This window comes from Actinia tenebrosa, unplaced genomic scaffold, assembly GCF_029948245.1.
Source record: "Actinia tenebrosa isolate PJP-AT-01 unplaced genomic scaffold, QUT_ActTen_1.0 PGA_scaffold13__45_contigs__length_12533684, whole genome shotgun sequence".
NCBI lineage: Eukaryota > Metazoa > Cnidaria > Anthozoa > Actiniaria > Actiniidae > Actinia > Actinia tenebrosa.
Window position 1 is genome coordinate 5,908,755 of NW_028292573.1, and position 21,702 is coordinate 5,930,456.

General features: G+C 37.2%; 1 protein-coding gene across 1 annotated transcript; it reads left to right on the top strand.

Moving 5' to 3' along the window:
* The first annotated feature begins 13,231 nt into the window (after positions 1–13,231).
* Positions 13,232–20,202, top strand: LOC116286502 (glutamine-dependent NAD(+) synthetase-like). Its single transcript, XM_031693031.2, is given in 9 exon segments — positions 13,232–13,661; positions 14,968–15,098; positions 15,100–15,217; positions 16,024–16,435; positions 16,627–16,744; positions 17,261–17,397; positions 18,000–18,231; positions 19,007–19,208; positions 19,726–20,202. Coding segments are annotated over 9 exon segments (2,232 nt in total). The 5' UTR covers positions 13,232–13,256.
* The last annotated feature ends 1,500 nt before the right edge of the window (positions 20,203–21,702 follow it).

Consider the following 21,702-nt stretch of genomic DNA (forward strand, 5'->3'; position numbering starts at 1 on the left):
CTTAATAACACAAAATAACCAGGCGTTACTTTTTGAGGTAAAATCGTACGAGAAGGAATGAGCACCAGCCTGTCTGCTGACAATAATACTGCGGGCTCGTGGCCTTGATTATAGACTGTTAGATATTCAAGGGTAGGTCCACTTATCAAAATATTAAGAGGGCGTCTCTGTAACAGCGTGCCACTCGATCTGGGCTCGAAAAATAGATTTCTTTTATATTGCTATCATCGAAAGTACTATCTATCCTCACTACAAAATTGCAGTTAGAATTGTTCTAAATTCTTTTTTCCACCCGCTATGCGAATTTTTGTCCATCGACCCCAAATCAGTGAAAGACGCCGATTTTCGAGGTCGGCCGAGGGCTACTTTCAAAGTCTGTTTTCTCGGGTTTCTCTGCACATAAAAGCTATTTTTTTCTATCCAGAACTTTAGTCTAGTGTAACTTCTGCATAAAAACAGTAATAGTTTTTTTTGGAATGCGCGAATTCTGAAAAATAATCCTAACTGATCGAGACTACTGAAAGCGTGACGTGGAAAGCTAAGATTATGAGACCTCGAATATTGCAAATTTCTCATTTGTGGCACCTAACCCAGCCCTAAAATATCATTCAACCTTGAGATAAGAAGCTATTTTATAGATGTGTGCAATAAAATTTGCGGCACATTGCGTTTCTACGAAATAAGCTAAGTTTCAAATTGTTCTATTTTCAGTTATTTCCTTGCGTGACACGACAGGCCGTTGGGTCTGTGACGGCTACTTCTTTGCTCGTTATCCTCAATACCATTACCTAAAATATAATATGACGAATTAAACCTTAACTTTACAATATTTGTTCCATTATAAAAGATTTCAATGATCTACGGCTTCATTTAATAGTGTTTCTATAACCTGTTTTGAAGTTTCACCGCACAGTAATTTTTGTAATTTGAATATCTCGAGCTCCTCGGGAGGTCAATCGTTATTTGTTTATTTAATTATAGTAAAGAAATCCTCGCTTAGTAATATCTCGAAACATCCTAAAAAGATCCAAAAATGAGAAGTGTTCTTGTTGGTAGAGCTAAACATTTTCTTGTTTTTTTATAAGTTGTAGGTAATATATCATTGATATCTTTGTCACTAGTCATTTAACTTTCTCAACGTTTATTTCCTTTATGAATTATCCATCATTTCCTATTGTGAAAAGGTATTTCGTCCTTCCGATATTTTCGAACTCCATATACTATCATTTTTTCGAAAAAATACTTTGCAGTCTTGACTGTTCTTCGGCTGAGACGACGATTTTTGCAACAGGTGTAAACAAACGTATGAATTCATTTATAACTACAGAACGAGTGATTGTGAAAATTATGATCATATAGGGGCGGCGGTTCGGAAGTGGAGGTTGGGGGTACTGGCTCCTCCAATACTTTTTAAGATATAGATCTACTCTGTAGATATGCTTCAAATAAACCATTATTGTTATTATCATTATTACCATTATTCAATCAATCAATCAATGTATTGCTTATTTCTCTTAGAAAAACATTCAGCTCTCACTCTACCCAAGTAAGTTCAACTACTTTGAAGCCAAGCTATTATGGTTGCGTCTAAAGCATTCTTTCAAAATCTGTGATGGTTGATATTCCTGAAATCTTTTGTTCTTGTTGATGCTTTTATTGGACGGCCTTTTCTCTTGTTGTTGTTTTGCTGTATCATCATTATCATTATCATTATCATTATCATTATCATTATCATTATCATTATCGTTATCGTTATCATTATCATTATCATTATCATTATCATTATCATCATCATTATCATCAAAAGAATATTTGCGCCTGGTGAGCAAAATACAGGGAAACTATCATTATCATTATCATTATCATTATCATTATCATTATCATTATCATTATCATTATCGTTATCGTTATCATTATCATTATCATTATCATTATCATTATCATCATCATTATCATCAAAAGAATATTTGCGCCTGGTGAGCAAAATACAGGGAAACTATGAAAACGTGGTCACGTTTGCCGTTTGCGGGGAGAAAAAAAAGTCAATCTAAAACTCTCTAATGTTTAGCTTCCGCCATTGAAGGCTGAGATCTTGTTTCTTTGATATAGTAGTCGCATAGATCGTACGTGTCATAATGCACTAGTCAATTGAAACCCCGGCTAGCGGGGCACTGAACGGGGACGTGACGCGTTTTTGATGTACTTTTAAGAGCATGATTGCACCCGGGGTTCGGGGATTTAACGAATGGTTTTCTCAGCGGGGAATCGAGCGGGGATTTTAACGCTCGTTTGAATATGTCAGCCTGGAAACAAGAGGTCGGCCATCTTGAAAAATACCGAAGAAGGCGTTGTGATTCCAAGCACAGGCAGCCCGTAGCCTAGTACAGGACAGTATGTTCTACACAAAACACATGCTCAAAAAAACTTATAGCAGTTTCTACCTATACACTTTTACACTGAACTCCACTGATAAGAACCTTTCTTAAAATTGTAGCCTTATAGGTTCTTATTATCCTTTTTTCGCAGGGGTCGGGGGGAGGGGGTTTCAATTGACTAGTGAATAATGGGGTGTTGCAGGCCAATGCTATCCTCAATTTCTTGTAACAGATTTATACGTTCTGACTCTCGTATTACATCCTGAATGTCTTCCTCGTCTACCAAAGATCGTACATTTTCCTGAGGACTGGTCACGGTAATATCTCGTGCTGTGGATTTTTTTCGCGAAGTGGAAAGACGTGAAAAGAATCGTGCAATCTGGGTCTTCGATAGCCCGATTCTTCTCTTTCGAAGCGCCTTTCATTGTTCTCATTTCTCGCGCACCGCATTTCCGCGGCAACTTGTTCAGGGTCTGCTTTTCTACCAGTCCTCTCACCCAGGTCAAACTTTGCTGTCAAATACGACGGCACATTTTTCTGTAGAGCAGCTCCGGCTCTTGGTTTTAGAGCCCAGCCCATGCTAAGTGTTGAAGGTGTCTCTTGAAGAAGTGATATACTGTATAAGAAGCTTCGTCTGGTTCTCGGCGGAGCCCATCGTAAGTAGGTTTATTTCTCTCTGATAATTTCGCTCTTAGATATATATTCGTATTTGTAATTATGGTTATTTGTATTATATTAAAGATGTATATTTAATAAAAAAATTATGCATTCGTTATTTTGTTTTGTTTTATTTTATTTTATTTTATTTTATTTTATTTTATTTTATTTTTTTGCAAGAGTCTTCAATTTAGACGTCCTAGTCTAACTCACTAGTATTCAGTACAAAGACATAGATTCAGTATTCCAAGTACTACTAATATAAGTATAGAGTTGAGCAATGAAACAGTAAAAATAACGATGCTAACGCGGGCAAGTACATCCTTCACTTACAATAATATGAATAATATGTTACCTTCAACTAAAAAAACTAGAAATATTCAGCTCTACAAACAAGAACACTTCTCATTTTTGGATCTCTTTAGGATGTTTCGAGATATTACTAAGCGAGGATTTCTTTACTATAATTAAATAAACAAATAACGATTGACCTCCCGAGGAGCTCGAGATATTCAAATTACAAAAATTACTGTGCGGTGAAACTTCAAAACAGGTTATAGAAACACTATTAAATGAAGCCGTAGATCATTGAAATCTTTTATAATGGAACAAATATTGTAAAGTTAAGGTTTAATTCGTCATATTATATTTTAGGTAATGGTATTGAGGATAACGAGCAAAGAAGTAGCCGTCACAGACCCAACGGCCTGTCGTGTCACGCAAGGAAATAACTGAAAATAGAACAATTTGAAACTTAGCTTATTTCGTAGAAACGCAATGTGCCGCAAATTTTATTGCACACATCTATAAAATAGCTTCTTATCTCAAGGTTGAATGATATTTTAGGGCTGGGTTAGGTGCCACAAATGAGAAATTTGCAATATTCGAGGTCTCATAATCTTAGCTTTCCACGTCACGCTTTCAGTAGTCTCGATCAGTTAGGATTATTTTTCAGAATTCGCGCATTCCAAAAAAAACTATTACTGTTTTTATGCAGAAGTTACACTAGACTAAAGTTCTGGATAGAAAAAAATAGCTTTTATGTGCAGAGAAACCCGAGAAAACAGACTTTGAAAGTAGCCCTCGGCCGACCTCGAAAATCGGCGTCTTTCACTGATTTGGGGTCGATGGACAAAAATTCGCATAGCGGGTGGAAAAAAGAATTTAGAACAATTCTAACTGCAATTTTGTAGTGAGGATAGATAGTACTTTCGATGATAGCAATATAAAAGAAATCTATTTTTCGAGCCCAGATCGAGTGGCACGCTGTTACAGAGACGCCCTCTTAAAACTTAGTTTGTTGAGACACTTAAATCAAGGAGGGGAAATATTTGCACTTTTACCACAGGAATCCCATAATTTAGAAAATCAAACTTTTTGAAAAAGAAAGACAATGGATATGTTTTTTTCCCTCTCAAAATAACGCGATAGCTAGTGAGCTAAAAGCACATAGGTATTGTGGCTTTTAAAGTCCATTATAAAAAAATAAAAAAAATGCTCTAAATCTCGCGTTCTGATTGGTGGGGAGAGCGTGCTTTATGAGAACTCACAGCATACACGCGCACTTTCAGTTTCGTCATTCATGCAATTTGTACTTATAAAAGAATTAAAACAAATTGCTTGCTACGCGTCTTGCTTCTCCTAACACTTTCCTCGTGTTCTGTCAACCCCCGCGTGCTTTACAACTACACACAGCACGCGCGTGTGTTTTCTATTTCTTCAAGAAATGTTCAGCTCTAAGCAAGGGAGCACGACAAAAATAAATTTGTATATTGGTCTTCCTGTTGTATGAATGCGCATGCGGTTTCTTAAAATTATAGTTCGATTTCTTTTGCGCATTCTAATTTTTTAGTGCACAATATTCATGTTGGAATTTGAATAGAGGTTTTGCACCATCACGTGTCGGCAGCCATGTTTAGATGGCAGAAACAATCAGTCGTTTTACATGAAAAAGATTTCAATTCCCAAGAACAAAAGTAATTTTATTGTTCTACCATCTAACCACAGGCAGTCCAAACTGGATTATGGCGCCGTCCAGTGATGGTGCAAAACCTCCGATTGTTGGTATGGTTGAAGTTGTGCATTATTTACTTTACCGTCGGGATTCGTGAGAGTTAGACACTGATAGAGGGTAACTCTGAGTAAATGAGTCCGTTGTCTAGGAACATAGCGGTAATGGATCTAAAACGCTTGGGCGTAATGTTTTCCCATTTCAGACCACGTGTCATTCTCTTGAGAATGAGATACTTTGTTTGAGTAGTATCCATATTCATGTGTCTTTTCATGTGCAATCGTTAAACAAAGAACTGTTACTCTAGGGAGTGACACGTGGTCTGAAATGGAAAAACAGTGGATTAGGTCTATTAGACCTTTTGCATATAAGACACGTGTCCGTTGTACCAAGACGTCCCACTTATCAAGCACCGTGATAAGATAATGAGGGTTCTAAAAGCATCATTATCACCCTATGAATACATGCCATTGTTGATGAGCAATCTTACTATGCAAATTAACGGTTCCTTTAATTGGGTGAGGTGGGAGGGAATATTCTTCTTTTGTTTTGTTTTAATGGACGAATGAATGGAGGAAGAATAGTGATGAGTTGGCGACTGATTGATTGGATTCGTTTTTATTCCTTGTCACAACGAAAGTTTCAATAATGTTAATTCATTAGAAATCTTCGTCTTCTATTTTGTATAGTAAGGCGTTGAATTCGCACTCGAGCAGCAGCATTACGACGTTGTAAGTTCAGTATCGGTATTCTCATCCTTATCACGATTTCTTCAAATGTTTCTATAGTTTCCCCGGTTAGATACCAAAATTCAGTATTCGTGGCGAGTTTATAAGGACACTGTAATAATCTCTAATACCGTTCATTTCGGAACAAAAGACACCCAAACAATCCAGGACGTCAAGTGGATATTCATCACGGCCAAACCCTGAACGACTAGCATTGCTATGAAACACTGAAGCCATGCTAAAAATTTCAAAGGAAAAAACTGGGTATTGTTTATAATTCAGAATTTGGTATAATGTCAGAACAATCACTGGAATTTGACCAAAGAAAAAAAGGAAACGGTGGTGACTGTGGCCACTCAAACTTTCCAGTACAAGAAGGACACCAAAAAGTCGAAGATTGATAGCGTCCTGGGCATGCTTCCAGGCATGATGGACAGCGTCAAATCAGCCGCTGACGCCCATAAGTAAGCTGTCGCCAAGTGGCAAAATCTTTCAGATTCTGATTAAGGTATCAGTAGACCTTACTAGTTTCTATTTCCTCTCGGTAAAATTTTGGAATTTTATTCCATTTGGTAGCTTAAACTCCTGGTCATCTACATACTTAGGCAGGTTTCACGACTAGTCTTTTCATTTGAAACCACTGGTCTATTGATGAAGGTCTACTGATACCTTTATACATGTTTCATTTGTTTTTTCGTTTTTCTATTTTTAAGATTTCTTTTCGAACGATATTTTATAAATACAGTTAACTATACAAAGACACAATCGAGTGTAATTTAAATGAAATTGTATCATAAAGGAAGCTGAAATCGTGCTGGTATTGCGTAAGAAAAATTAAATGCAACAGAAATCCTGATATTTTGTTATTTATTTTGTTAATTAACTCGCGCTATTCACTAGTTTTCCTTCAGTGTTATAAAACGTTGCACTTAATTGCAATTTTGTCACGAGCAAAGTGTTTCACGAAAATCATTGGAAGAACTCTAACTATAGTCTGCTCAATGTTTGCAAACAAAAGCCCCATTTTGGCAGGGGGCAAATATAATACCACGAGGTTTTTTATAGCATTGGCGACCATTAGCATTTTATTCATCACAAAATGGAAAATGAAGAGACGAATTAACAATACTTAAGTTAAAGATTTACAAATACACGAAACTTTCCTTATCACAGGCACCCGATATTTTTTGTTTTGCTTTGCCCCTGGACGCCCCATAATGCATTGCGATTCAAGGTGATCGCCTTATCACAAAAATGCGGGTTGTAAATGGTATTTTGGTATCATTTCACATTCATCTTGCAAATTCATATCTCAATAACGTCTCTCGCGATTATATTATATTTGCCCCCTGCCAAAATGGGGCTTTTGTTTGCAAACATTGAGTAGACTATAGTTAGAGTTCTTCCAATGATTTTCGTGAAACACTTTGCTCGTGACAAAATTGCAATTAAGTGCAACGTTTTATAACACTGAAGGAAAACTAGTGAATAGCGCGAGTTAATTAACAAAATAAATAACAAAATATCAGGATTTCTGTTGCATTTAATTTTTCTTACGCAATACCAGCACGATTTCAGCTTCCTTTATGATACAATTTCATTTAAATTACACTCGATTGTGTCTTTGTATAGTTAACTGTATTTATAAAATATCGTTCGAAAAGAAATCTTAAAAATAGAAAAACGAAAAAACAAATGAAACATGTATAAAGGTATCAGTAGACCTTCATCAATAGACCAGTGGTTTCAAATGAAAAGACTAGTCGTGAAACCTGCCTAAGTATGTAGATGACCAGGAGTTTAAGCTACCAAATGGAATAAAATTCCAAAATTTTACCGAGAGGAAATAGAAACTAGTAAGGTCTACTGATACCTTAATCAGAATCTGAAAGATTTTGCCACTTGGCGACAGCTTACTTATGGGCGTCAGCGGCTGATTTGACGCTGTCCATCATGCCTGGAAGCATGCCCAGGACGCTATCAATCTTCGACTTTTTGGTGTCCTTCTTTTTCTTTTTTTTTTTTTGGGATAGCTTCTACAGGACAAAAATGACTACAGGTTATAAAACACATGTTTTTCAGCTTAAATAGTAACATTCTTTGACTTCGTAAGGCTGAAATGAGTCGCTGATAAACTAGAAGCAGAAAAATAATTAAAAAAAAAACAAAACAAAACAAAACAAAAAAAAAAAAAAAAAAAGAGAAAGAAAGGAAGGAAAGGATGAAAGGAAAGTAAAAGCACAATGCGAATTTCATATTATATGTATGGCATATAAAATAGCATTTTAAAAACAACTCAGCATACATTCAAAACCCACCTTGATCACCGACATCCAAGTCGTCCATTAACACTGCATCGATTTCTTTTCGTTTCTCTCTTTTGTTGGTTTCTTTAAGCCATTTTGATGCATCTATATCCTTTGAGTTTGTTTGTTTTGCTGGTTCATAGATATAGGACTTATCGGTGTCCCCTTCGTCATTATCTTCAGCACTTGAATTGTACACTTCCTCTAAATCCACACCTTTTGAAATGTTAGAGGTGGAAGGGGCAGAACTGGTAGCGGAACCGCACGAGTCTCGAGTTTCAGAAGTACTCTTCTTATCCTCCTTGTCGCTATATATTGTCAAAACGAAAAAAAAATAGCATGTACTTTGAAATATAATTTCGGTGAAAATGATCGTCTGGGTTTTCTGCAAAATGATATACTTACAACTTTTTAATTTTCCTTGAAATTCGTTTCAAAGCTGCTTCTCTTGACGGACCGCCTTTCGTGCCCACATTTGAATAGTAAAGCTTTGCAGCTTCTGGTAAGTGGAAGGCCATCATCTCCACGTATCTTAGAACTCTGCCTGGAAGCCGCCCAACATTCCCCACGGCTTGTTTGATAATTAGGAGCTCTTTATCTTCTATGGGGACTTTTGCTTTAGACGACAAGCGCTTCTTGTTGTTCTGAGTTGGTTGTTCGGTGCCTTTCTCTTTGTTTCCATCAGGTATAATAACTGGATGCCCAGTCATTGCTGCTTCAAGGAAGATATTTCTTTTGGGATCCATCGTGAAACAGTTTAACTCGTCTTTCTGTACGTGCTGGACAGCTGGATGCGAAGTATACGAGATTTTGCAATGCTTTTGGTGTTTTATTTATACTAAAAAGGTGTTACTCGGAATAACAGTTGATATGCAATATTCACCTCAACACAAATTTTTAAGCCAAAAATGTACAATGATCACACGTTACACAATGGTTTGGTTACGTTTATCAACAAGGTGATAGTAATATCCATGGTTGTGATGGATCAAAATTAATGCGCGTGATCATAGCAAGTTTTCATTATTTTTTGGATAGGCATTTATTCATGATTATTGAGATCACGATGTCCGCCTTGCATTTTGAGTCATTCAGTGTGAAAACCATTCATATTTAAATTTGTTCGGGTGCAAACAGCTTTTTGCGTTCTTGTACTGGAAAGTTTGAGTGATCACAGTCACCATTATTATTTATTTATCAAAGATATGCCACCACCGTTTCCTTTTTTCTTTGGTCAAATTCCAGTGATTGTTCTGACATTATGCCAAATTCTGAATTACAAATACTACCCAGTTTTTCCCTTTGAAATTTTTAGTCGTTCAGATTTTGGATGAATATCCACTTGACGTCCTGGATTGTTTGGGTGCGTCTTTGGTCCCGAAATGAACGGTGGTAGAGATTATTACAGTGTCCTTATAAACTCGCCAATAAAATTTTGGTATCTAACCGGAGAAACTATAGAAACATTTGAAGAAATCGTGATAAGAATGAGAATACCGATACTGAACTTGCAACGGCGTAATGCTGCTGCTCGAGTGCGAATTCAACGCCTAACTATACGAAACAGGATACTTCTTACTATGGTATGGCTAAGACGATACCCGCAGCTACAAACCCTCGCAAATATGTTTAGAGTAGACATTTGCTACGTAAGCAGAAACGTCAAAGATATTGCTCCATTAATGCTGGATGTGTTTGTCAACGAAATTAAGTGGCCAACTATAAATGAATGGCAAAGCTGGCAAAACCACTGGGAAAAGTTCCCAAGTTGTGTTGGAATAATTGAAGGCACTATACACGAGATATGGAGACCATCACGGCGACAATATCTGTTCTATCGTGGCGACAAGAAAAGACATTTTATGGCTAGTCATCTCATTGTTGCACCAGATGGCATGATAGTTCACTGTTCGGCAGCGTAAGTATGAATATTGTGCGTTGAGGCTATGATTAGTAAGCGAATAAAAAAAATTAATTTTTCACAACTGAATAATATGGCAGATATCGTAAATAAATCCCTAACACATTTCCGGGACCATTTAATTTTGTAATTATTTGTCTAACACAGATATCCTGGTCATTTGAACGACACCAATTGCTTTAATATGATGCCAAGTATTGGTCCACGGTGCGACCTTCCTTTGCCTGCTGGATGCCACATTCTGGCAGACCTTGGCTATCCACCCCATCCGGTTATAGTGAGGCCCAAAAAGAGGAATCAAGTTAGAGGAAATCCAAGACTGCAAAGAATAAACAGAGAACTCCGGAGGTGCAGAGTTAAAGTAGAACATGCCATTGGGTTTTTTAAAACCTATCGATGTATTTCGGGTCGTTGGAGACACAGGCGAGCATTTCTTTCCATCGTAATTCACCTGTGTGCGTGTTTGAGCAATAGAAGACGAAGATTTCTAATGAATTAACATTATTGAAACTTACGTTGACAAGGAATAAAAACAAATTAATCCAATCAATCAGTCGCCAACTCATCACTATTCTTCCTCCATTCATTCGTCCATTGAAAACAAAACGAAAGAAGAATATAATATTCCCTCCCACCTCACCCAAATAAAAGAACCGTTAATTGGTATAGTAAGACTGCTCATCAACAATGGCATGTATTCATAGGGTGATAATGATGCTTTTAGAACCCTCATTATCTTATCACGGTGCTTGATAAGTGGGACGTCTTGGTACAACGGACACGTGTCTTATATGCAAAAGGTCTATTCGGAACTCAGTCCATAAAGTATGTCCTCAAGGGTTCGTAGTTGTCATTATTTCTCAATTGACACGGTTTTCTTTGTTATTCATTAGTTACCTAATCTAAATTAACGAGGACAATCAACTCCCTTGAGTTTTCTGATATAATCCTTTTATGTTTGTTATGTAATACCTATTACCAATATTCTAGAATTGACGAAATTACGTACAACACTAAATATACGATATAGATTCGAAAGCCTCTTTTCAAAAAAAATTAACTCTAAATATTCCAATTTTAATTCGATTCTTTAAAGTATTTTTAAGTAATACAAGAGCTGAGTCTTATACTGACTGGCAGGCTATTCAACATTTTGGGAGCTCAAATAGAGAACTCCCTATAACATATGTTTTTTAGTGAAACATATGTTGACCATAGGTCACCCATACCTGAACAGAGCTGAATAGACCTTTCCCGAATTCGCTTGACTGATCACGAAACAATGGTTTCAAGTCGAGCTTGAACTTGATGAATAAAAGAATCAAGTTCAGTCTCGACTTCAAACCATTGTTTCGTGGTCAGTCAAGCGAATTCGGGATAGGTCTATTCAGTCGTACCATTCTGGGCCGAAGAGATTTTCACACCAATAGCGAAAAAGAAAAAATTATAAAGCCTTCTTCAACATAGAACTTAATCCTATCTTGAATTAATGAGAACAATTAACTCCCTTGAGATTACGTGACTTTCACTGATACATTATATGTATATATGTATTCACATAATTCGATGATTCAATATCAGTCATCCCTTAGCTTGCACTGACTGGGTTAACGATACGACCTCGAACTTCTTCTGGTAAGTTTATGTTATTTGTAAGAATAATTTTATTAAATCGTCTTTGGCTTTTGATGTTTTTCTGGGACATCGACTAGTTTCGGTTCGTAAAATTAGTTCTGGTTTGACTGAAAACATTCACTTTGAAATTAATATATTACGTAGGATCTTTGCTAATAACTTTCTCGATTCAACCTTTCACCCTTCGTTCGGGGTAGAGTTCAGCAATTATTCACTATTACAATCTATTTGCCATTACTTTTACTTATAAGCTAAATTAATAGAATTTTATGAAAATAATGGCGAGGATGTCTGAAATTCGAGGCATCATTTCTTCAAAGAATGTTCATCTAAACTGTGATGCACTCTATTCAATCACTAAACCAGTTTGTTTATCTCAGTAAAATCGGCACAGATTTGCCACTAAGAGACCTAATTTTGCCACCAAAGCTTGACTCAAAAAGTCGGCCAAATTCGGACTCAAATCTTGCTGAAAACTAGCTTGGCTTAATTATCGTGGTCTCAGCACAGTTATTCTGTCAAGGGAAGCAGTTCGTTCTTTGGGGATTGACGTAAACGTTTAAAGAACAGTTGTAGCACTCCCCCTTCTACTTCGTAAGAAAATCATGGCCTCCTTTGATAAAGTCAAGCTAGACCTATTGGGGTAATATTGGAGTAACTATTGAGGTTTGGGGCATACAAACCCAACCTCTTCCCCAATATATTTAAAAAGACACTTTCTCTAAAATGAGCCCGAGCGTTTTTCCCTCTCTGCTGTTTGAAATAAAGAACGCTATGAATGATTCTTCTCAACAAATAATTTATAAAGACGTAGTTACGTTGTTAGTAGTTGTTTGATAGAGAGGAATGATTCCCCTCTATTAACTATGTACGTATTATACGTACAAACATGTAAACCATTTGCATTCCTTAATAGACTACTGTATTGCAAAGTTGAAAGACGGTAACCTTCGAAAATCCCCAAATGAAATTCTGTATTACGAAACATAGACAGCAGAAAGAGAAAATACACCTAATTTTATTCGAATACCCGAGTGAGTTTTTAGGTCACACACTATATAAATCACAGAAATTTTCAAATGCGTTCGCATATGAGTTTTTGGTCTGCTTTATTTATTGAATACTCTAGTCCTGGAGATGCAATAGGCTTCGTTCATAATATATGGCAGGGGGAGGGGGCAGGGGGGGGGGGGGGGGGGGGGGGAGGTGAAATTGAGGGGGGATCGGGAAAATTTTGGTAGGAAAAAGGGGGGGATGGGCAAATTTTTATCAGAAAAATGGGGGGGGGGATGCACAATTTTTGGAAGAAGCTACAAGCCTTGCATTGCCTAGGGGGATTGTATTTTTTTGCATGACTAAAGGGGGGGGGGGGGGTATTAAGAATTATTCTGGACATTTCAAATTTTCACCTGCCCCCCTCTGCCATACATCATGAACGCAGCCTTTTAAAAACGGTGGGGGAAAACAATGCGAAAAGAACTTAATCCCACGAGGACAATAACTCGAGATTACTGAACAAAATTTATTCCATCTTTAAAAAAATAATTTCATATCACTTTCTTTATTCATAGAGGAGATTTTGCTGGCATCATTTTTGCTACCGACTTCGACTCTGGTGTAATAATGATGCATGGAAGAGTTACACTTGCTACATGTTCTCTCAACCAATGGGCTTTAGACTTCGAAGGAAATGTTAGAAGGATACTTGAAAGTATTCAAATATCTAAAGATCAAGGTGCTTCCTACAGACTAGGCCCAGAGCTTGAAATCTGTGGTTATGGCTGTGCAGATCACTTCTACGAGAGCGATACACTGATGCATTCGCTTCAAGGTCTTGCCCAGCTACTTAAGTCTCCCTTGACTCGAGGTATCATTTGTGATGTTGGGATGCCTTTAATGCATAAGAACGTACGTTATAATTGTAGAGTAATATTCCTCGATGGACAGATATTACTCATAAGGCCTAAAACTACGTTATGTAATGATGGGAATTACAGAGAAGGTAGATGGTTTACTCCATGGACAAAGGTATAAATATTATTCATTATTAATTGTTATCGATTAAAAAATCTTTGATTAGTTTGCACACTCTTAATGTGTTTTTCTAATGTAGCAAGAACAAGGAAATTCTAGCTATTAAGAAATACTTTTACCATTTTTTTATAGCTGCCGTATATGAGGATTCAGTTCTTCCCTGGCAGCACCCTTTTTGCAACTTTTTTTATATTATAATTTGTTTGCAAATAAAGTTATTATAAACAATTCCAACCTTCCAAATAAACTTATTCTTGCTTGCTTGTTTTTTTCTGATGAAATTAGGGTTTTTAGCATTAACGATGAATTCAAAAATTAAAATTAAGGATAGAACATTTTTCTTTAGGAATTTCCTTTTGGCTGATGATCGGAAAGAAAATATTAGCCAATAAAAATCAAGAAAATTTGCAAAATTGAGGGTGTCACTTTCCCTAGCTCTTGAAATTATTGATTTCCAGGCCATTAAACGAAAACTAAACTAAATGAAATAACGTTGCTAATGAGAGGTTGATAACATTAACGAAACGAAGTTGAGATTATTATTCCCGATATTCACTGGGCATGAGGTGAATAATTGTTTTAGTATAAATACATAGGTGATTCTTTCAAAAAAAGAGAAGAAAGAAGATAAAAGACACATTTTTCCTGGCAACAGCAACAAAGCGGCTGGCCGCCATTTTGGATTATCACTGGAGGTGATTATCGTGTGATAGTGTGAGTTTCTCGACCAATCAGCGCGCGAGATTTTCAATAATCACCTGTGTATTTATACTAAATATTTTTATTGCAATGGTGGACAGGTTTTTATTTTTCGCTGCTCATTTAGTCACAGGCGACACGAGTGAAAAACGTCTGCGCATGCTCTGAATCCGTATGCAAATTAGTTAAAACATAAGTAAATTTGACTTTCAAACATGACTGATAAATTGGACTTTTTCACAAAATGCCAAAACTTAGTGTCCATCCTTGAAACTTAAGACTAATTCTTTCATATTGTGTTTGTTAATACAGTATCTTGATCTGAAAAAAGTATACTCTCGAACATTTTTGTATACTTGGAGAAAACAAACATTTATTTTCTCACTCAAACTCTTCAAAATTCTTAGAAAACGTGCTGAAGGACACGCATGCGCAAACGTTTTCCCCTGGTGTCGTCACAGGCTTCATGACACCTCAGTTTTGCAGTGACGTCTTTTCTACGTCACTATTTCACATCATCTGGTTATATTTTGTAGAAACAAATTCGTGATGTTCCCCACTATTTTAGTGTTTAATTAAAGTTTCCTAATTTTTTTTATAGGTTAGAACAACTGAAGAGTTCAAAGTACCCAAAATAATCTCAGATATAACAGGACAGACTACTGTCCCCTTTGGCGATGGGGTGATCTCCACACCAGACACATGCATTGGGAGCGAGGTGTGCGAGGAGTTGTAAACATGTTGCCATGTCAATGGATGGAGTGGAGATTATAACCAATGGTAGTGGTAGTTACCATGAATTACGGAAGCTGAACAAGAGAGTGAAACTAGCGACAACTGCGACTCTTAAGGTAGAATAATGTATGAATCAGTGATCTTTAGTTTTTGTCCCAAAACTGATAATTCACCTTTTCGGCGCTAGCTTTGATTGTGTTACCAAAAAGTTTGGACATTGTTCTCGGATTTCCATACGAATTCACTAACTTCAAAGAGAAAATTTAGGTAGATTCCTTTAGTTAGCTATCTTAACAGCAGTAAGAAAAGCTTCAATCAAGCTAGAAAAATGATCATTTATTCGTATTTAGAGAACTAACTAAACATTAACCAAGTAAATAGTTCATTTAGAGTCAGTACATTTGTACGGAAATTCGAGAACAATGCCCGAACTTTTTGGTGACCATAACACAATCTAAAACAATTTATACCCCTTGACGGCTAGCGCCGAAAAGGTGAATTCTTAATTGATTTTCAAAAACCACGTTTATTTAGGTTTCAGAAAATGTATTCTTTTATGAATCATATTGGAAAGGCAATAAGAAATTCGCCTTGCGTGTTAAGTGACCTAAAAAAACTTATCTCTACAGTTTACCATCACAATTACAGCAGTGGCGCAACTCAACGAAATCACTACCTAATTCCAATTCAATCTGCAAATTATCCACACTGGTCGTACCATGACTTAGATCGACCAAGAGGTAGTCTGCGTTCAGCCGGTATAATTTCCTCGCAGACAGTTATTTCGAGGACATTATACCGCCTGAACACAGGCTACCCAGAGGGGACGATCTGTAAGTATTTGGCCCTTGTCCTCTAATAATTCTTTTAAGGACTAAAAACTTACTAATCAGTAGTATACCTCGTATTTTTCTCCATTCAGGGAGGTGGAATCTACATGTATTCTAATTTGCGTGGCTGTGATGCCGAGAGAGTATACTATGATGGTTGTCCGATGATAATAATCAATGGTGAAGTTGTTGCACAAGGAAAACAGTTCTCATTACAAGAAGTTGAAGTTGTGACAGCGACATTAGATTTAGAAGACGTGCGCACCTATCGTTCCTCTTCACTTACGTATAGCAGTGCGGCTGAATCATTGACGCCAAGCTTTCCACGCATCAAGACAGAATTCTGTGTAACCAAGGATGACAATCTTGCTATCCCAACCTCTCAACCAATCCAATTCCATTACCACACTATTGAAGAAGAAATCAGCCTTGGTCCTGCCTGTTGGTTATGGGACTATCTGAGGAGAAGTGGAAAAGCTGGCTTTTTCTTGCCTTTAAGTGGAGGTACTAATGCCTTTGAAATATTTTTTTAGTGGAAAGACGAAGATATTCGATAATACTCTGAGCAACAGATAATTTGAAATTGGAGTATTGTAATGCTTTGACATTTGCAGCTTTTATTGTTGATAAATACTTAATACATGTTATTAATAATCATGAATAATGTAATAAAGTTATCTGTATGGTTTTTGCAGGTATTGATAGTTCATCCACGTCTTGTATTGTTGCATCAATGTATCATTTGGTTTGTGAAGCCATAAAAAATGGTGACAAGAAAACGTTGGAGGAAGCAAGGAGGATTGTGCATGATAGGTGAGTAACCAGTTCTGCGCTAAAACTGTGAATTAATGAATACCGTAACTGATTTTTTTAAATGGGCCATGGATTAAACGAATGAATAGATTAATGAATAATAAAGGATTTAAATAATGAAATCGTGAATCAATGATTTATCAAAGAAGCGAATAAATGAAACAAAAATGTTTATAGAATGGATTGAGGCCCCGTCCACACGTATCCGGAAATTTCTTGATCCGCCCTGATGCACGCTAATGCCTAGTCCCTTTGATGGATAGTTCCTCTTATTGAGCATGCGCAAAATCGTGTTTACGTCAGCGTATTCGAAAACGTGCGGATACGACCGTCCTCACGTATCCGTATTCGGAGCGTATTCGAAAATTTCCGGATACGGATACAAAAATTTCCGGACACGTGTGGACCCAACCTGAGTGAACGATATTTTTGAATGAATGAACGAATGAGTGCATTGAAGTATGCATAAATGAGCAGTATGTTGAGTAAGTCATATTTTGCGCTATTTTCTTTCAGCAATTACACCCCGACAGATCCTAAAGAGTTTGCCAACAGAATATTCGTAACCTGTTACATGGGAACAGAGAATTCCTCAGCAGATACAAAGAACAGAGCAAGTAATCTGGCCAAGGATGTTGGCAGCTACCATTTAGGTATGGTATTCACTTGTTGTGAAACAGAAAAACCTTAATATCGAAACCTGAAACAACCTCTGGGCTATTCTAACTCAGGGCACGGCTAACTCACAGATCGAAACCTTGAAACAACCTCTGGGCTGATCTAAGTCAGGGCACGGCTAGTATAACAACACAGATCGAACCTTGGAAGAACTTCTGGGCTGAGCTAATTCAGGGCACGGCTAACTCACAGATCAAACCCTAAAACAACCTCTGGGTTGAGATAACTCAGGGCACGGCTAACTCACGGATCAAATTGGAATTAGCCATTTTGGGTTTTGCGGAGGGCGTAAAATCCTCAAGCCAAAGGGGATACAAAAACCCCTACACATATGTGATGGTGTTTCACTCACCCAGCTTCAAGGAAGGAACTCAATAAACTCTCTTAACATGTGATGCCGAGTCCAGAAATCTAACCTGAGACTTCAAAAGTTTAAGACGCGTGCACTACCACTACACCACCCTTGATGTTTCACGACACGTATTTAATAATACATATTTATATGGCGCAAATTCAAAATAGCGTTTTCAGATGCGCGTATTTATGCTTTCTCTGATTTTTTCTCATTCATTTTCAGACATCAACATAAATGCTATAGTTACTGCCGTCCTTGCTGTCTTCACCCTTATCACCTCGAAAATCCCAAAATTCAAAGTCCACGGAGGTACAGACAGAGAGAACCTGGCACTACAGAACGTCCAGGCCAGGTTGCGTATGGTCTTAGCGTATCTGTTTGCGCAGCTTATCATGTGGTCACGTGAGTTGGAAGGTAGTCTACTGGTTATAGGGTCGACAAATGTGAATGAGAGGTAAGCTTACTTGGAAGATAGAGTAAATTAAATATGCGGGCGTTCGTAAAGTGTCACGCAGCATCATCATCCTGGTATGACGACAAACATCCAACCAATCACATTGCAGAAGACCGCTGGTTATCTGAATGCTTTGTCACGCCACCGTTATGGTCACGCACGTCATGGCCATCCGTAGAATATGTACGTACCACGGCACGAGTGAAAAACGTCTGCGCATGCTCTGAATCCGTATGCAAATTAGTCAAAACATAAGTAAATTTGACTTTCAAACATGCCTGATAAATTGGACTTCACAAAATGTCAAAACTTAGTGTCCATGCTTGAAACTTAAGGCTAATTCTATCAAATTGTGTTTGTTAATACAGTATCTTGGTCTGACAAAAGTATACTCTCGAACTTTTTTGTATACTTGGAGAAAACAAACATTTATTTTCTCACTCAAACTCTTCAAAATTCTTAGAAAACGTGCTGAAGGGCACGCATGCGTAAGCGTTTTTCTCTGGTGTCCGTACCACGTAATGAAAAAACCATAAACTCCTACTACTTACCGGACACTAAATTTGCAATTTGTAATTATTATTCAGTTAAATTAATTATTTATTATTGTTATCATTTTATATTTATATCTTACACCACTTATTGGTATGATGTAGAACAAAAGAGAGAGTAAGAAGAGAAGAGGAAAAAGAAAGAGTTAAAAAAAGGATGTATGTGTGAGACAGAATAAAACCAAAAAGCAAACTAACCGACAACTACTTTTTTCCACTGCTAGCTTAACAGGTTACTTGACAAAGTACGACTGTTCCAGTGCCGACATCAATCCTATTGGAGGAATAACCAAGAACGACTTACGATTTTTCATAATCTACTGCGTGAAGAAGTTTAATTTTACCTCCTTGATAAATATCCTGAATGCTTCACCAACAGCTGAACTAGTACCTCTGGTAAACGGACGGACAAAACAAAATGATGAGGTAGGTACTAAAGCAGCTATTCAAAAGAAAAGTGTAGTTGCTAGCTGGTATCACTCCTCGTCAAACTATCCCCCAAATATTGAAAATTGTCGCTCGTGTGGACATCAACTCTGTATATATATTTGGTTAGCTTACCTCGTTAGTAAGTCAATATAGTCTTCTTTTTGATGATTCTTTCGCCATTTAAATCTTCAAATTGTGGAAAAAGATGAATCAAAACTTGCAGATATTTTGGCGATTTTTAAAAACACCTGATAGTGTCAACCATCTTGGATTAGCTTTGAAACTGGCATAACAAAGGTAACCCAAAATGTTGAAATACACAGGGATCCCGCGAGAACGACATAATCAGTTTGCTCCAAGAGACCAGTCTTGAAAGCTCTCAAATATTCAAAATCTATGTTCAGGAATCATAATTGGCTGGCATGCGCATTCTTGTTTTTGTGATTGGTCTAAAGCCATTTGAGCCGGTGTGTCACAAATTAGTACTCATGAAAAAAACCCTTTATGTTTGAAGGAGGATCTGGGCATGTCACATGAAGAACTCGCGGTCTTCATTAGGTACCGCAGCTTCATGCGTTGTGGACCTTACAGCATGTTCTGTAAGCTTGTACACATCTGGAAAGACAAGTACAGCCCCGAACACGTCGCTGACAAAGTGAAGCTGTTCTTTCGTTACTATTCCATCAACCGCCACAAGATGACAACGTTAACGCCTTGTTACCACGCAGAAGCTTACTCCCCGGATGACAATCGTTTTGACCATCGCCCTTTCCTCTACAATATCCAATGGTCCTGGCAATTCAGCGCCATTGATGAGCACTTGAAGAAACTACAACAAGTCGCACTTGCCGCCCAACGACCTCAACAACAGTATAACCATTGCAACAACGGGTACCTTCCAGAAATAGATTATTCTTCTTCCACAAAAATGAAGGCTGGTAAACCTGATTGTGAAATTAATAATAACTCACAAGATATGTTCGTGCAATAATTTCCGTTATGGAAACAGAGAGCACGTCATATATCCGTGAAATAATAACTAGCTATTTAGCACTCGGTATTTAGTGACGATCAACTGATTTAGCTATCAATCGAATTTGCTCACGCCATGCCGAACGAATACGCGTAGAGGTCACAAGGCAGTCCTATTGATGTATACCAAACGATAGAAAAACAGTTTTTGCAATGATAAGTATAGAGTTCAATTCCCGGAGGATAGAAAATACATTGTTTTTGGAACACCAATATGGCCACTGTGACTTTACGTGAAAACGCTTTATTTCCTTTTGTTCCCAATGTTTTGCCCCAGTAATATCCACTACTTTGTACAAAATAGTATCAAAATAGCTGGTTTTGTTTCACGAATATATACGGCGTGCAGTCTATTAAATGTACTTAAGAAAAACAGGTAGGAAGCTAGGAAAACTTGTGGATCAATACGTTATACTGAATACACTCGTTTCGCATTCGATGCATGCCTCTGTACCTTTTTAGTGAAGACCACAGACTCTAACCACTGACTTAGCCTCTTTTATGAGTCGGCTACTCACCATTTTCACATTCGATCCCCATAAAAAACATTTCGGTTTGGGGTAACCAGGGAGAAACACTGCACATATTATCCTAAAAAATGATCAGATAATGTCAACCTATGCTTTGAAATTTAAAGATGTTCTTAACGTAGGAAAATAACTCGATGGACAGATAATGAATATTTTACAGATAAGAATGTTTAATTTTATGACACTCTTTTGGACCGGTTACCCCCAGCAAGCAAAGTATTACGAAACTCTGGCGTTGTCCACCCTTGCTGTATGGCCCTCTGATGGTTTCTTAAAGGATTGATTGTGGGATAGGGATGGGATTTTAAAGGGTTTGGAAATGTGTGCACTGTACCTTGAAGGGGACACTGTGTCCTATTGTACAGCACTGGTCTGCCGCGGGCATCGAGACAATAGCCCATTCCGAGATATCATGCTTCGCTTGTCACACACAAAGGTTTCAGTAAGAGGCTACGTGTTAAATGAAATTAATATTCGATTTCCCTGTCTCGAATCGCTATGAAAACAGAGGTAAAAACGTGAAATAGTTATTAGACTTGTTGGTAGATGTTATTTGCATTATTTTCTTTTGTGTGTGTGTATTTGGCTGTTACACTTTAACGGGTAGTTTTTGCTTCGTACGTTTAGCTAGTATAATTTAAGTTTAGAATTATTACTTATGTCATTGCTGGTTATCAATCATTCCAAAGAGAATTACAGTCAAACTTAGAATACTCTGAACACCTAAAATATGTCTCAGGAATGTTAAACATCGTATATTCTGACCAATCACATGCGACAGTTAATTAGAAATGAATTCATTGTCGCGATTGGTCAGAACAACCAGTATTATTGATTATATATTTTGTGTGTTGCTCATAATTGATATATTTATATATTTTCCATATATTTTCATATATTCATATATTTCATTTATGTCTTTTCATTTA